Source organism: Plenodomus lingam, assembly GCF_022343315.1.
Source record: "Plenodomus lingam strain CAN1 chromosome Unknown contig_19, whole genome shotgun sequence".
Lineage (NCBI taxonomy): Eukaryota > Fungi > Ascomycota > Dothideomycetes > Pleosporales > Leptosphaeriaceae > Plenodomus > Plenodomus lingam.
In genome coordinates, this window is record NW_027093936.1 from 728,456 (window position 1) to 742,306 (window position 13,851).

The 13,851-nt window shown below is 52.5% G+C and overlaps 6 protein-coding genes across 6 annotated transcripts; 2 read left to right on the forward strand and 4 right to left on the reverse strand.

Moving 5' to 3' along the window:
- Positions 1-1,047: 1,047 nt before the first annotated feature.
- IAQ61_004240 (uncharacterized protein) lies at positions 1,048-3,523 on the reverse strand. Its single transcript, XM_003838844.2, has 4 exons — positions 3,303-3,523; positions 2,353-2,904; positions 2,014-2,306; positions 1,048-1,964 (listed from the first exon to the last, which is right to left on the reverse strand). Exons 2-4 carry the CDS (start codon positions 2,884-2,886, stop codon positions 1,319-1,321), a joined length of 1,473 nt encoding a protein of 490 aa, XP_003838892.1. The 5' UTR covers positions 2,887-2,904; positions 3,303-3,523; the 3' UTR covers positions 1,048-1,318.
- Positions 3,524-3,811: 288 nt separating this feature from the next.
- IAQ61_004241 (uncharacterized protein) lies at positions 3,812-5,613 on the forward strand (the record flags this gene model as incomplete). Its single annotated transcript, XM_003838846.1, has 2 exons — positions 3,812-4,215; positions 4,263-5,613. The coding sequence occupies 2 exons, from the start codon at positions 3,812-3,814 to the stop codon at positions 5,611-5,613; spliced, it is 1,755 nt and encodes a 584-aa protein (XP_003838894.1).
- A 296-nt stretch (positions 5,614-5,909) lies between these two features.
- On the reverse strand, positions 5,910-6,236 carry IAQ61_004242 (uncharacterized protein; the record flags this gene model as incomplete). Its single annotated transcript, XM_003838847.1, has 3 exons — positions 5,910-6,050; positions 6,109-6,167; positions 6,227-6,236. The coding sequence occupies 3 exons, from the start codon at positions 6,234-6,236 to the stop codon at positions 5,910-5,912; spliced, it is 210 nt and encodes a 69-aa protein (XP_003838895.1).
- A 371-nt stretch (positions 6,237-6,607) lies between these two features.
- IAQ61_004243 (uncharacterized protein) lies at positions 6,608-7,957 on the forward strand (the record flags this gene model as incomplete). Its single annotated transcript, XM_066096269.1, has 2 exons — positions 6,608-6,799; positions 6,863-7,957. The coding sequence occupies 2 exons, from the start codon at positions 6,608-6,610 to the stop codon at positions 7,955-7,957; spliced, it is 1,287 nt and encodes a 428-aa protein (XP_065953587.1).
- A 390-nt stretch (positions 7,958-8,347) lies between these two features.
- IAQ61_004244 (uncharacterized protein) lies at positions 8,348-9,343 on the reverse strand (the record flags this gene model as incomplete). Its single annotated transcript, XM_003838849.2, has 2 exons — positions 8,348-8,934; positions 9,007-9,343. The coding sequence occupies 2 exons, from the start codon at positions 9,341-9,343 to the stop codon at positions 8,348-8,350; spliced, it is 924 nt and encodes a 307-aa protein (XP_003838897.2).
- Positions 9,344-9,618: 275 nt separating this feature from the next.
- IAQ61_004245 (uncharacterized protein) lies at positions 9,619-11,641 on the reverse strand. Its single transcript, XM_003838850.2, has 5 exons — positions 11,367-11,641; positions 11,275-11,311; positions 11,148-11,215; positions 10,714-11,096; positions 9,619-10,662 (listed from the first exon to the last, which is right to left on the reverse strand). The coding sequence occupies exons 1-5, from the start codon at positions 11,520-11,522 to the stop codon at positions 10,149-10,151; spliced, it is 1,158 nt and encodes a 385-aa protein (XP_003838898.1). The 5' UTR covers positions 11,523-11,641; the 3' UTR covers positions 9,619-10,148.
- Positions 11,642-13,851: the final 2,210 nt, after the last annotated feature.

The following is a 13,851-nucleotide window of genomic DNA, read 5'->3' on the forward strand; positions in this document are numbered from 1 at the left end:
TACATACCGAACCCGGCACGGGCCACTCCCCCTTTTGCTCCTCACAACGACGCGGCCTGCCACCAAAACTCGGCTGCGAAGGGCGGTCAGAGGTCAATTGTCAATCAGTGTTCCCGCCCGCCCAGCGACCCAAAAGACTTGATGGCGCGCCAGACCGGTGAGCCCTATGGTGCTGCTACTGGCTGTAGCGGGTTGTAGTGTGTGCTAGGGGGTGGAGATGGGTGGTGGCTTGCCTGAGGCTGTGAACTCCTGCATCTTCTTCACCAAACACCCTGTCCTGTCCACTAGACCATGTAACCACTTTCGCCGTCCCAGTCACATCACACCACCCTTGGAGGTGCACCCGGGGGGGGGACGCCTGTCTTCTCGAGTCAGCACGGATAAAAGACCTCGTTCCTCCTCTCCTCTCGTCCCCTCTCTTTCCTGTTTGACTGCACAATTGCGCACCCAGCACTTCTCTTCTCGACATCTCGACCAAGCAACTCGACATGCAGGGATGGAGACGTGTTTGCGCGTATGTGAACATGTGCGCATGTTGACCCCTACCATTGGGGTCCGCTACCATTGGGCCCATGTCCATGATCTGCTCACCGGAACCGTGGGGGCCAAATCCCATGGATCTCGTCTAATCGATTGGATGACAAGCCTCCTCTCGGACACAACACAGGGCTGTACTAGGAGTACCTACGTTTGTATACTCTGACATGGGGTTCAACGTGGTACCATAGTACGGTACATACTGTGCACCGATGGGACTGGGCTCGAAGGCCCCTCGGAAGATCCTGCGACCCTCTTCTGGCCAGGAAAAGTGTCAAAGATCTAGACTGCCGCGTACCTCTTTCTCATAAACGTATTCTTCTTCTTCTTCTTCTTCTAGCCCCAACATGTAAATTGATTGGTCACAAAGACATTCAAGTTAGCAGAGTACTAGTACTAGCCACAGTCAAGACCTGCATGCCATCGCCGCAGAAAAAGAGAAAATCTAGCACACCACATGTCACCAACGTCACGAGTGAGCATCACTCACATGTACAGCAGCAAAGAGGATTGTGCAGGAACCAAAGCATTGTACACTACCACTCCTACTGAATAAACTACATGTCCCAATTAGAGTCTCGCCGTGCAATCAAGGCAGACTTTGAAACTTTTACCCTTGAAAACGCCGTGCCCATAGTACGACACTAATAGATCCTCATGTCATAGCATCATGAGCCAAAGACACAAGACGAAATGGGAATACCGATCATCAAATCTTCATCCAGACCATGACTTACCTCCATGGCTAAAAGGACATGCGGCCTGATGGTCACAACAACATCTAGTCAAACGACTTCTTCTGTCCCTGGAAGTCGCCGAAGCCACCACGGTTGAAGCTTCCACCGCGGCCACCACGACCGCCACCACGTCCTCCAAAGCCACCACGGCCACCTCCGCGACCACCTCCGCGACCACCACGGTCACCAAAGCCACCGCGGCCACCACCACGACCACCGCCACGACCGCCTCCGAAACCACCACGGCCACCGCCAGTGCCATTGTCCTCACGAGGAGCAGCATAGTCGATGCGGATGTTGCGGCCAGCAATGTCCTGACCGTTCAGAGCATCAAGAGCAGCGGTAGCTTCCTCCTGAGAGCCGAAGTCGACGTACCCAAAGCCCTTGATGGAGCCAGTGTCACGGTCGGTAGGCAGAGAGACACGAGTGATGTTACCATACTCGGCAAAGATCTCCTGGATGCTATCGTTTGTGCAGTCGAAGGACAAGTTACCGAGGAAGAGGGTGTTGCTTGGTGCGCTGCGCTTGTCACCGTACTTGTTGGCGCGGTCGTTGGTCTTGCCTGCGTCAGGCTTCTGGCGGGGAGTGCTAAAGTCGACATTTAGTGGACGACCGTCAAGCTCGTACTGGTGCATCTCAGCCTGTGCCTTGGCTGCATCAGCAGAGGTAGCGAATTCAACGTATCCGAAACTAGAACCGTTAGCCAATATCCAGATAGTTTATCAGCAATTTGACTTACCCCTTGCCACGGCCAGTCTCACGATCAGTGATGATACGGCAGCCAACAATTTCACCGAAGCCCTCAAACTCGCGACGGAGCCAGTCCTCATCGATGTTCCAGCTCAAGTTGCCAACGAAAAGGTTCTTGATACCCTCGGCACCTGCAGGCTCCTCAACAGTCTTGGTCTTCTTGATGGCGGGCTCAGCAGCTTCCTCAGCCTTGCGCTTCTTGGAAGGAGCCTCTTCCTCATCGCTGTCAGAAGAGTCGGAGTCTGCATTGGAATCGGAGTCGGAGTCAGAGTCATCAGAATCCTAACATTGTTAGCATGGAGAATGTGTAGAGGTACCGATAACGAACCTTAGCCTTAGCGGCAGGCTTCTCAGCCTCAGACGCGCTGCTGTCGGAATCGCTGTCCGAGTCACTCGACTCAGCTTTAGCAGCCTTAGCAGCGCCATTGGCTTTCGCCTTGACGGCAGGCTTCTCCTCCTCGCTGCTGTCGCTGTCGCTGTCCTCCTCGCTGCTGTCAGACGAGTCAGAATCAGAGTCGGCCTTGGCAGCGACCTTTACGGCAGCCTTAGCGGCAGCCTTAGCAGGAGCCTTCTTCTCGACAACTTCCTCATCGCTGGAGTCTGAAGAAGAGTCGGACGAAGAGTCGGCATCCTCGCTTTCGCTTTCGCTCTCGCTAGAGTCGGAATCAGACTCAGGCTCGGGGGTAGGAGCTTTCTTCGTCTTCTTCTTGTCCTTGACACCGGAGGCAACTGACTTGGCAATGTCCTTGCTCTTGGACTTGGGTGTCTGCGCAGGCTTGGTGACGCGACCGGCCTTGACGCTCGAGAGCTCAGCCTTGCTGCCCTTCTTGGACGCCTTGTCGGTGACCTTGGTCTTAGACATGATGGTAGAGTACTAGATCTAGTTTGTATTAGCACGATGTGGGAACTGACTGTAGTCCCATTGTAATCATCAGGATAAGGCGGAGATGATTGGCATCGTCTCACCGCTCATGCGCAGCCTCCAACAAGGAGGCGATGTGCGCAATGACCGGCGTCCTCTGCTTGTCTCAAATTGCGAATAGCCCACTGGTATCTCTCGAGACCGCGCAAGGCGGATGTCCCTCAAGCCCACAGAAGCCCACAAGAGCCCACAGAAACTGAGTCCAAGGCAGTGTGTTCCCACAAGCGCCGAGGAGACAGAAGAAAAACCCTCATAGTAGCAAAACGCCCTCTGGTTGATCTTGTCATGCTCTGACGAGCGACAGACGTGCCCTCTGCAAAAGTGTGTAAAGGAAAAGCTCGACGTTGCCCACTGACTTGATATATATCTGGTACTTGATGGTATTTGCCCCTCAGTAGCCCACTAGAAGTCCTCGTAAAGCCCTCTGTGTAGAATGTTCGAACTGGAAATGTTCGACGTTAAGATTGGAGAAAAGGTGGATGGATGGGTGATGGTGAAGAAAGAAACGTTGAGCAGGGCAACGAGGCTGGGTTTTAATCGCAGCGAAATCTTGGCGCGCAACTTTTTTTTGAGTTTTCTGCCGATCCATGTCCAAGCTCTCTGGCGGTGTGGCGTTAGTCCTAGGCTAACGGGCGGCCAAGCCTACATGGGGACAAGCGTGCTACAACATCAACAAGCGTGCTCTGATTCGGATGCGTACCTAATCCGTAGCCCGTCTAGTGTTTGTCCAGATCTCACCTTGGACCTGTCCACGCGGGTAGGGTGGAGTACGTATTGTGTGAGTACTCTACTAAGTAGTACCAGTGGACGAGTATCTGTTTGCGACGTCCCCTGTGCCCCCCTCCACAGCAGAGCTCTCTCCAACATGGCTTCTCCAGCGAGTCACAAGCCGAGGCGGCGGCGAAAGATTGAAGAGGGCTCTCTCGCCTATGTTGCCCACGGTACTCTTGACCTCGATCAGAACACCAATGCCCGCACGCCTGCCTTCCCTCTGGTTGCCTTCCTCTGGCCCGCCAAGGGCACCGTCTCGCAATGGGTCACGATTCCTCTTATCCTGATGGCCGTTGGCCTCTTCCGCTGGGCAGTCGGCCTCTGGGGCTACTCAGGCTTTCAGAGCCCTCCGATGCATGGCGACTTTGAAGCGCAGCGGCACTGGATGGAGTTGACGACACACTTGCCTGTGTCCAAGTGGTACTTCTATGACCTGCAATGGTGGGGCTTAGACTACCCACCATTGACTGCCTACCACAGTTGGATTTTGGGCATCATGTACGTTAACACTTTCCTAGTTGCTTACACTTCACTAATTCCTACAGTGGCTCTACCATTGATCCCGCCTGGTTTGCACTGGACGAATCGCGCGGCCTCGACGACCCGTCCCTCAAGATTTATATGCGCGCCACCGTATTTGCATCAGAGTACCTCATCTATGTACCCGCTGTGGTCATCTTCCTCCGCCATTACGCGCGCCTCCAAGGCGTAAACATTTGGGAGTCCTCGATTGCCCTGGTCGCGATTCTAATGCAACCTGGTGTCATCCTAATCGACCATGGCCACTTTCAATATAATACAGTGATGCTGGGGTTCGCAGTCGCAACCCTGTCCAGTATGGTAGCTGGTAGGCCATTATGGGCATGTGTCTTCTTTGTGGGCGCCCTTGGCTTCAAGCAAATGGCTCTCTTCTATGCGCCTGCCGTGTTTGCCTATCTTCTGGGCATATGCGTCTTTCCGAGGATCAACATTGTGCGCTTGATTGCCATTGCGCTGACTACCATTGCAGCATTCGCTGTACTATTCCTCCCGTTCCTGTTAGGTGTTGCGTACGATTCGCACAAGGGCTTCTCGTTTAATCATCTCGAAACGCCGTTCATGTCCGTAAGATGGTTCATGACACCTTGGAACATGAATGCCTGGTACTACCCATTTGTTCTAGAACTGGCCCAGTCTATCCACCGCATCTTCCCCTTCTCGAGGGGCCTTTTCGAGGACAAAGTTGCCAATATCTGGTGCACGATCCACACGTTCCATAAACTCCACAGATATCCTATCCAGCTCCTGCAGCGATTGGCCCTGGTCGCTACGTCTGCTGCTATCCTACCACCATGTCTCATCCTCTTTCTTAAACCGAAGAAGCAATTGCTTCCCGTTGCGTTTGCAGCAGTATCGTGGGGCTTCTTTCTCTGTTCCTATCAGGTTCACGAAAAAAATGTCTTGTTACCGCTAATGCCCATGACTCTGCTTTTGAGTGGAAAGGAGGGCTTGCTACCATCGACTCGCGCCTGGGTTGGGCTCGCAAACATGCTAGGCGTTTGGACCATGTTCCCCTTGCTAAAAAGAGACGAGCTTAGGATACCCTACTTTGTTATATCTTTACTTTGGGCCTATCTACTTGGTCTTCCTCCAGTCTCTTTTTCGGCCTATTACGAAGGCAGTCGCAGCGGAATACACCTTATGAGTAAGATTATCCATCTCAGCATCTACGTCGCCATGGTCGGATGGCATGTTGTCGAAGCTTTCTTGCCTCCACCCGCGGGTAAACCGGACCTGTGGGTAGTGGCAAATGCAATCGTCGGCACAGGCGGATTTGGCATCTGCTATCTATGGTGTCTGTGGCGACTCGTAGCGCAGAGCGAGTTGGTTGGTAAAGTAAAAAGCAAGACCTTGTAGATGGAGAGGCAGCAGAATTGTACACTCTACTCAACATCACTTCGAGATACCCAGAGAGCGTTTGGAAAGAAAGAAGTCGAGTTTATTTTCCTTGTTGTGCACAGTATCAGAATCCATCTAGTGCTATCACGCCTCCTGGATCGGATGCTGTTTGTTGTACACGGTATCGTACATGGTATTGTACACGGTCATTTACATGGTGATGTACATGGTTGTCTCTGTCCCCCTGGTATCGTATACATGTTCTGTCCCCCTGGTATCGTATACATGTCCTGCACTCCACGCCCTGCACTCGCTCAGACCTTGAAGCCGTAGCCAGCCATGCATTGGCGATATTGGTCGACTAGGCTGGCGCATTCTTGTTGAGCGTTGTTCGAAGTAGAGAAAAGCATGCATTCATCGCGCTTCGCTTTCTGCTCGGTGCATACGCAGCAGGGCTAGGTGATGGTCAGCCATTGTGCCTATGCGGATGGGTCCGAGTCAACTTGCCTTTACTTTGGCGGGTGCGGCAGTGTCCTTGAGGTCGGCACCCATGTTGGCGGCGGTTGGCGGTGCTGTGTCCATCATGAGCCTTTCTGTCATACTGTGGCGTTGATGGCATATGAAGACGTACCTGAGGACATTGTGATGTGTTGATGTGTTGCAAATGAAAGTGCTTGCTGCTTAGCAATCGGTCTTGTCTGCGCACCACCAAAAAGATGAGCCGGCTGGCGCTGGGCATGTCATCATCCGGTAAAACGGCTTGGCGCACAGGCACCTCCGCCCTTCGCCGCCTAGCCCTTGTGTTAGGGACCCTGCACGGCCAGCACCCCTGCAAAAATAAACCCCCACTACCACACAAACACAGTGCCCTCTTTTGTCTCTGCTACATTCCACCCCACGCGGGCACTCTGCTTCCTCTGCTTGCGATTTGCCAATCACTTCACCATCTTTGGTTTCTGGAACACTATTATCGTTATTCCACTTGTCGTCCTAGGCTTGTTTTGCGAACACCATGTCGGGGTCCAAGATCTTCTCCATCGAGGGCCAGGGCCTCAAACTCACCACCGCCGAGGACATTGCGCCACATATTCAGGCACTGCAGAGCAACGATGCAGTCGAAGAAATCAGGTTCCTGGGAAATACCCTGGGTATTGGCGCCAGCGAGGCGTTGGCCAAGGTGCTGCAGAGCAAGACGAATCTACAGGTATGTCTCCCCTTCACCCCACCTTCCTTTGGGATGACCATGAAGACTGACCCCGCAGCAAAGGTTGCCAATCTCGCCGACATCTTCACGTCCCGTCTACTCTCAGAGATTCCTCCCGCGCTATCGCACCTGCTGACCGCACTCCTCGCCCTGCCAAACCTTCACACCGTCGACCTCTCGGACAACGCCTTTGGTCTCAACACCGTAGCCCCGCTCGTTGATTTCCTCTCCCAACACACACCCCTCCGCTACCTCTATCTCAACAACAACGGTCTTGGACCTGCCGCCGGTGTCCTCGTCGCAGATGCGCTTACTGCCCTGGCTGCAAAGAAAGAAGCAGCACGCAAAGCAGGCAAGGATGTACCCGACCTTGAGCTCGTCATTTGTGGTCGCAATCGCCTCGAGAACGGCAGCATGGCAGCCTGGGCCAAGGCATACGCAGCGAACACGGGTATAAAGACGATCAAGATGACACAGAACGGTATTCGTCAAGAGGGCATATCACACCTCATCACAAACGGGATTGCGCATCTCACCAAGCTAGACACGTTGGACCTGCAGGACAACACCTTCACAGCCATGGGCGCAAAAGCCCTAAGTAGCGCCGTCGGAAACTGGACCGAGCTCCGCGAACTGGGCGTCGGCGACTGCCTACTCAGCGGGCGTGGCGCCGTCGCTCTCGCCGCAGCCCTAGACAAGGGCAAGAACAAGAAGATTCAAGTTCTCCGCCTCCAATTCAATGACATTGACGCAAAAGGCCTCGCCGGCCTCGCCACCGCATCCTCCAGCTCTCTCCCCGCGCTCCGCCGCGTCGAACTCAACGGCAACAAATTCGACGAGGAGGACCCCAGCATCTCCAAGCTGCGCGATGTGCTTGATGCGCGAAAGGAGGAGTCAGGCGACCACGAAGATGACGACGAGTACTGGGGTCTCGATGAGCTCGACGAGTTGGAATCTGGGGATGAAGATGAGGAAGACAGTGAGGAGGAGGAGAAGCGAGGAGATGACGATAATGACGAGGTCGGTGTCGAAGTCGAGGAACGGGCGGCGAGGCAGCTTACGGACGATACCCGGGCGGAGGAGAGTAATGTGCCCCAGGATAAGGATGGTAAGGTGGATGACTTGGCGGATTTGTTGAAGAAGACGGATATCAAGTAGGTTGGACGGGGCGAGCTTGGTTGATTGTCAAGAAAGTGTTTTCTTTTTGACAGCTGATGTTCTATTCTGCATTTTGCACTAATGGATGATACTTTGATCATGATGTCCAAACCAATATACACCCCAATCACGACACTTTTCCTCACGTTCATCCTATTTCAAGGCGAAGTTACATGGCAGGCCCGTCTACTCAACAGCACTGTTGTAGAATTCTTGGACGGGCAAAAGGTTGTCATGTTTCAGCGCACAGCACTCAGTACGATACTTTCGTTTACATTGTCCCTAACCTTCCACTCAACAATTGGCTCGATCGTGTAGTATAATGGAGCAAGTAACATAAGCATTTGTCATAGGAACTCAAAACTGTTACCCGTCCCCAACATTCTCCACTCAAGGACCGAAAACATGCTGGCTCTCTTTGCGAGTAGGAGGCTTAGCCACAATAGGAGCGACAGGACCTTCCTCATTGTCTCTGCTATCGTGGCGATCTTCACCCTCGCTATCCTTCTTGCCAACATTCTCATTCTTCTCGTTGCCCTTGGATCCAAGACCAAGCTCTGCGATCTTGGTTTCAATGCCAGTGCCACAAGAAGTCTGACGAAAGCCGTTAGTCCAATCTCCCAGAACATACAGGCCGTTCTTTGGTGCATCGCTTGCCTCGCCTCGAATACTCTTCTCCTGGCTGGGACCTGGCTGCGTCTGGCTATCCGCTCTCTTACGCCCACCTGCAGGACTAGAACCAGTGCCCAGTGACAACTGCCTCTCTCGCTTCGCAACAACAGACTGCGCAATAGCCGTGATACCGCCCTTCTCTGTATGTCCGTAGGCCCTCGACTCAAGAGAGTGAAGATGGTCTGCTTCAGCCTTGGTAATAGTGCCTTGCTCGATCTTGCGCTCGACCTTGATGATTTCCTGCTGAAGCTCGGCCTCGACTTCTGGGTGGGCTACGTTGGTGTTACCAACAGCTTTCTGCATTTCTATGTACCATGTCAGTGTTTACAATCATCGACGTCGCAGTCCAAGTCCAAGCAGAGTGGTGGGAAACGTACTGGAGACTACGCTCTGTGCAGTCCTCAAAACCTCATCAGTGACATCGCCTGGATTGCAGGTAACAGCCGCCTGCAAATCCTTGACAAGAGTGAGCAGCGACGTGTGAAGTTCTTGACCGAAACTGGGGTTCTGATCGTGGACCTCGAGATTAGCAACGGCGCATGCTTCAACGGCCGAGATGATGCGGGCAGATCGGGTGTCGTGGGCATCATAGTTCTCGGAGAAACGGCGGGCGTCTTCCGTGGTGATACGGGAGGGGTCTTGCTCGAGCTTGAGAAGGGTCTGCTCAAGTTGGTGGCAGAGATCCTGCTGAGAAGGTAGGGTGGAGGATGGCATGACGGGTCGTGTTGTTTTCGATGGCTTGTCAGTTGGTGGGCTCGATGCTGTCGTGTTTGCAGAGGAGTTGTAGCTGTACATGTGAAGAGGGTCAGATTGTTACCTGATGGGCACGGACAGATGGTTGTTACGTCGTGTGAGGCAGGAGCGAGGGTGCTGCATATTGCAATCACTGTGTTTGCTCCTCCCTCCCATCAAACATCTGGAAGGCAGACGACATCCAAAGCTTCACATCATTCACATCAGATTAGATTGTGTACACATGTATTAATTATATTCTCTCCAAGCATCTAACTGGGTATATGTAAAGTCGGTGGACTCAGACGCAAGCGACCGGGATGGTACTGCCACCGATGTCATCACGGCAATTGCTCTGCCACTCTGCCAAACTAGTTCTTCATTTCCTTCCCTCTTTCCCTCCCTCCTCCTACTTCTTCGGTTCTATGGGTATAAGCGTCGTCTCGTCCATACAAAAAAATGCTCAAGGTGTGCCGGCACTACCTAAGCTCCCGCTGTTTCAGGCGGCTCTCGACTCATCAAATGACGCTATTTGGTCTGAATTGCTGGTACAAGGCAGCAGCGTCTTCCTTGCAGGCATTACGTCTTCTTCTTTTTCTCCTTCTCCTCCTCCTTCCTCTTCCTGATTATGTCTGCGTCGGTATGCTATGCGCTCGGGCGTCAAGGTGGTACAGAATACTGTATGTATTGGGTGGATGAGCGGTAAGTTGATGAAAAGGTGCAATCCTTAAGTGCTGTAATAGTGTATAGTTTTCGCGTCGGTATGTGAGAAAATGGAGCGGGTCATTCATTCCATGGTGCTGTTAATCGAATCTTGCCTTGACCGGCCTCTACTCTGACGGACAGGCTTTGGTCGTGATGGTGTGTACGATGGACGGCGGTTGGGTCGTTCCTGTTGTTCTATCGCAGTTTTTGTATTGAGTCCCTGTTCCAAAGCACTTGGGGTATCCTTCGGTAACTGAGCCCATGGAGAGCCGATGACTGCGAGACGATACATGAGGCTCTCAAGGCGGAGCTTGTTGATGTCCTCGGCATCTAGGCTGATGTAGTTTCGGCTGTTTTTGCGATTATCTGGCGTCGCATCCAGTTGCATTGGCGGAAGTACCTCATGCGGCTTTGGGCTCAGGGATGGGAACCACTGTAGAATCAATTGCTTTGAACCCATCAAAGCCCCACAGCAGACAGCGATGAGAGCCTCCAGCGTGAACCAAAGGGGGATACGAAAGAGTTCGTAGGCGGCGTCGTTTGTTGGTTTGATCAGATGAAGGGATGTCGTACGGACGATTGAGAAGAAGCAACCGCTGAATTCCGTTAGTCATCCATCAACAGACTTCAGATGGTTTATCACTTACATACTGCCTACGCCGAGTAACGCGATGGCTAAAGACTTTTGCTTGAACGGAATATGTAACTTCCATATGACGCGTGTAGGCAGGATCATTATGATGCAATCCAGAGTTACGCTGATTGCGCCTTGGACTGTCCAACTTCTCAGCGAACATTTGTTCACAAAATTCCGTTTTCCCCAGATCTTAGCATCTGGTAGCCGGCAGACCAATAAATCTCCCAGTACACTACCCACCGTCCAAATGATGACGAACCCGATGAGACCCCAACAGACCCAATACAAAGCTCTTTTAGTGAAGGGTCGAAAAATCTTGGCCAACTGTAGAAGGATGGCAATTTTCGTGAGCGCGATGGTCAGGATGAAGCTTGCGATGGCGGCATAGTAGGACTGCTCAAATTAGCATTCAGGGCAAAGGCTGCCGGCTGGAATCAAGCTCACTTCCGAGGCTTTTCGACGGTCCTCCAAGGTAATATTCCAGGAGTGACGTCCAACCATGAACGATGCGACTGACCAGGATTAGCATCACAACCCCCTATACAATCAGCTTTGCAGTGGTTCAACTTACGAAGTGTGGACGCAATCATCTGAGCGGTACTGGTAAACTATATGAAATATTAGGGCTTGCATGCGAGAATCCAGCATATCATGATGGCTTACCATGGTCACCAGCATGAGATAGTCGTCTGCGACAGGCTGTCGAGTCATTACAAAACGACCGTAAACACGAGCGCAAGAAAGCAGCAGCGCCAGCCCATACACACTCCATGCGACACCTAGGAAGATAGCTTGGTGATCTGTTTCACCGACTGCCATTATGGTACCTGTAGAGGTGGGAGTTGACGACGGGTGCCGAACGACGAGTGCAAGAAGTCATAGCACAGGAACCGCGCAGAGGCCGAGTCAGTTCCTTATATTGCGAACGAAACTCAAATACGCCGCCATCTTACGATGTGAACGCCTCCAGCCCAAGACGGAGAGCCCTGTCGTCTTGGCAGGTACCCCCCCCCCCTTGCGCTGCAAGGGTGTTCCTGTGAGGGCCTGGAGATCCGAAAGCTCTAGTACCTAGGTAGACAACGAGTTCGTACACGGATGACTCCCATGTCATACGTTGTGAGCAGGACTCGGAGATTTGGGCTAGGATGGAGGCTTGCCGTGCCTCTTATACCGCGGAGCCTTCTCCGTACACTAACATTCGCTCTGCTTTCGTGAGGCTTGCGACTGGAAATGGGCCATGGGGAGCCTTCATCCTGAGCCGTTTGACCCTGTTTACCCCAGCTGACGAGGCTTGCAACGATGCATTAGATGATTAGAATAGCCCAAGATGATGGGGTATAGGGTTACGGGTATACCGAGGTAGGGGGGGGGGGCGTGGATGAATGTTTCCGGAGCTTGGCTGAGTGAAGTAAACCAATTGGAAGTCAACCGCATGCCGTTAGTAGGCACAAGCATCATGACTCTGCCCTGTCACTGAACAGACCACCATGAGACGTGTGTTTCAGATCTTGCAGCTAGCACAACATCTCCCATCGTCGCTTTCCTGCTCTGCTGCTATTTTGCATGCTTCTTTTGCCCCTGCTGTTGTCATGGCCCGAGGCGCGCAAGCCGAGTGAACTGGTGATCAATCTTCGTAATTCATCTTCGCTCAAGTCGTCACGTAGGTACCTAATGATACCATGGTACGGTACGATACATGCGTAGGTATACCATGATACCCTCTACTTGGGTGTAGGCAATCGTCGTCCATATTTGCCAGTTCCATCGGAGCATGATCGGGACACTGCAAACCTTTCTGCACGGGCTTCCCGACCTTGTCTACCACCTCCCTAGATACGGTAGCATGTCAGCTTCCAGTCGGTCCATCTGGACGTCTGCGCCGAATCCATCTAGAGTATGCACCACGCTTCCGGCAACCGTGCCATTGCTTGCTGGGGCTGGGGAGCCTCTTTCATCTTCCACCTAACGGCTTCGGCGACAGCCACTGCGAGCTTATACATATCAGGATTCAGCTTGACAGACCGGCTTGCAAGTTTTTGCTGATAGTATAGTATAAGTGGAACAGTCATCCAACTACGCCCATATGGTATGATACATTCGTACCATGTATAGTAGGTCCTATTATTTGATGACGCCTCGAGTAGGAGTAACACATGCTGCCAACGATCTTCCCTCCTCTGCAACGCTGCCCACAAACCGTTGCCACAGTATCGATTCGCGACCCCCTTCCGAAGATCCACCCCAAGTCTTGGCGGACTCCAAAAATATCTCCTTGCAAAAGTTGGAGAACAGTGGTAGCGGCAAACCAGATCAACCCAAGGGAAAGTCTGGCCCCGGGTGAAGTTCAGGCATGTCAATAGAAGGTTCTTTTGCAACGGCGAATGCTATTGTAGGAAATCAAAAGTACACAAACTCACAATATACCTTACCGGTACGGCCGCATCCGCTCAGCCAACCCCCTAGTTCGTGCGGGACGCTCGGAACGTTTTAACAGTAAGATAAACCGCCAAAGGATTTGCAGCACGGTGCATCATTCTCTCCAACAGACCCCAGCCCCCTTCGGGGTAAAATACCCCAATGTACCTACTGTCTGTCAGGGTATATAACACAGCCTCACTTTCGGCTCGCGGGAACCAAGCACGGCAATCGTGGTATACCCAAGTTCGAGGCTTCCCAAATTGCTACCGCTACAGATCGGCACTGGCAGCCAGTATGTTGAAGTTTTCGCTTTGGGCTTACCGCGGCGCAAAACCTGACTGTCCTGTCCTAGTTTACACAGGTCAAACTACTCGCCCGTGTTCAACTTGATACAGCATCCGGCGCTAGTGCTAGTGCTAGAGTGATCGAGATGGAGACATGATCGTCCTATATGATTGACAACATATACTGTAGGTATACATAGTCCAGGCACGCAAGGCAATGACTAGCCATCACCTAGAGTGCCCATGCCTCGCTCAAGCTGTAAAGCCCGGGACTATGAGGACCTATGAGATGTTGGGGTGCGAACGCGCAAACTTAGAATTTGCTGGAAACTTTAGAATCGAGAACGATACTTTAAGATTGAGATTCAATGAACGGTGCGAATTGAGACTGGGGTCATAACCATGAGGCAACGTTACGTTGTTGTCATGGTGTGTTTGCTCGATAT

What these genes read in the sequence shown, in the direction of transcription:
- IAQ61_004240 (XM_003838844.2), bottom strand. Translation starts at nt 2,886, where the DNA reads ATGTCTAAGACCAAGGTCACCGACAAGGCGTCCAAGAAGGGCAGCAAG. An exon ending in AGCCTGCCGCTAAGGCTAAG is followed by an intron (nt 2,307 to 2,352) that starts GTTCGTTATCGG and finishes TAACAATGTTAG; the next exon opens with GATTCTGATGACTCTGACTC. An exon ending in GAGACTGGCCGTGGCAAGGG is followed by an intron (nt 1,965 to 2,013) that starts GTAAGTCAAATT and finishes TAACGGTTCTAG; the next exon opens with TTTCGGATACGTTGAATTCG.
- IAQ61_004245 (XM_003838850.2), bottom strand. Translation starts at nt 11,522, where the DNA reads ATGGCAGTCGGTGAAACAGATCACCAAGCTATCTTCCTAGGTGTCGCA. An exon ending in ATCTCATGCTGGTGACCATG is followed by an intron (nt 11,312 to 11,366) that starts GTAAGCCATCAT and finishes TATTTCATATAG; the next exon opens with TTTACCAGTACCGCTCAGAT. An exon ending in TTACTCGGCGTAGGCAGTAT is followed by an intron (nt 10,663 to 10,713) that starts GTAAGTGATAAA and finishes AACGGAATTCAG; the next exon opens with CGGTTGCTTCTTCTCAATCG.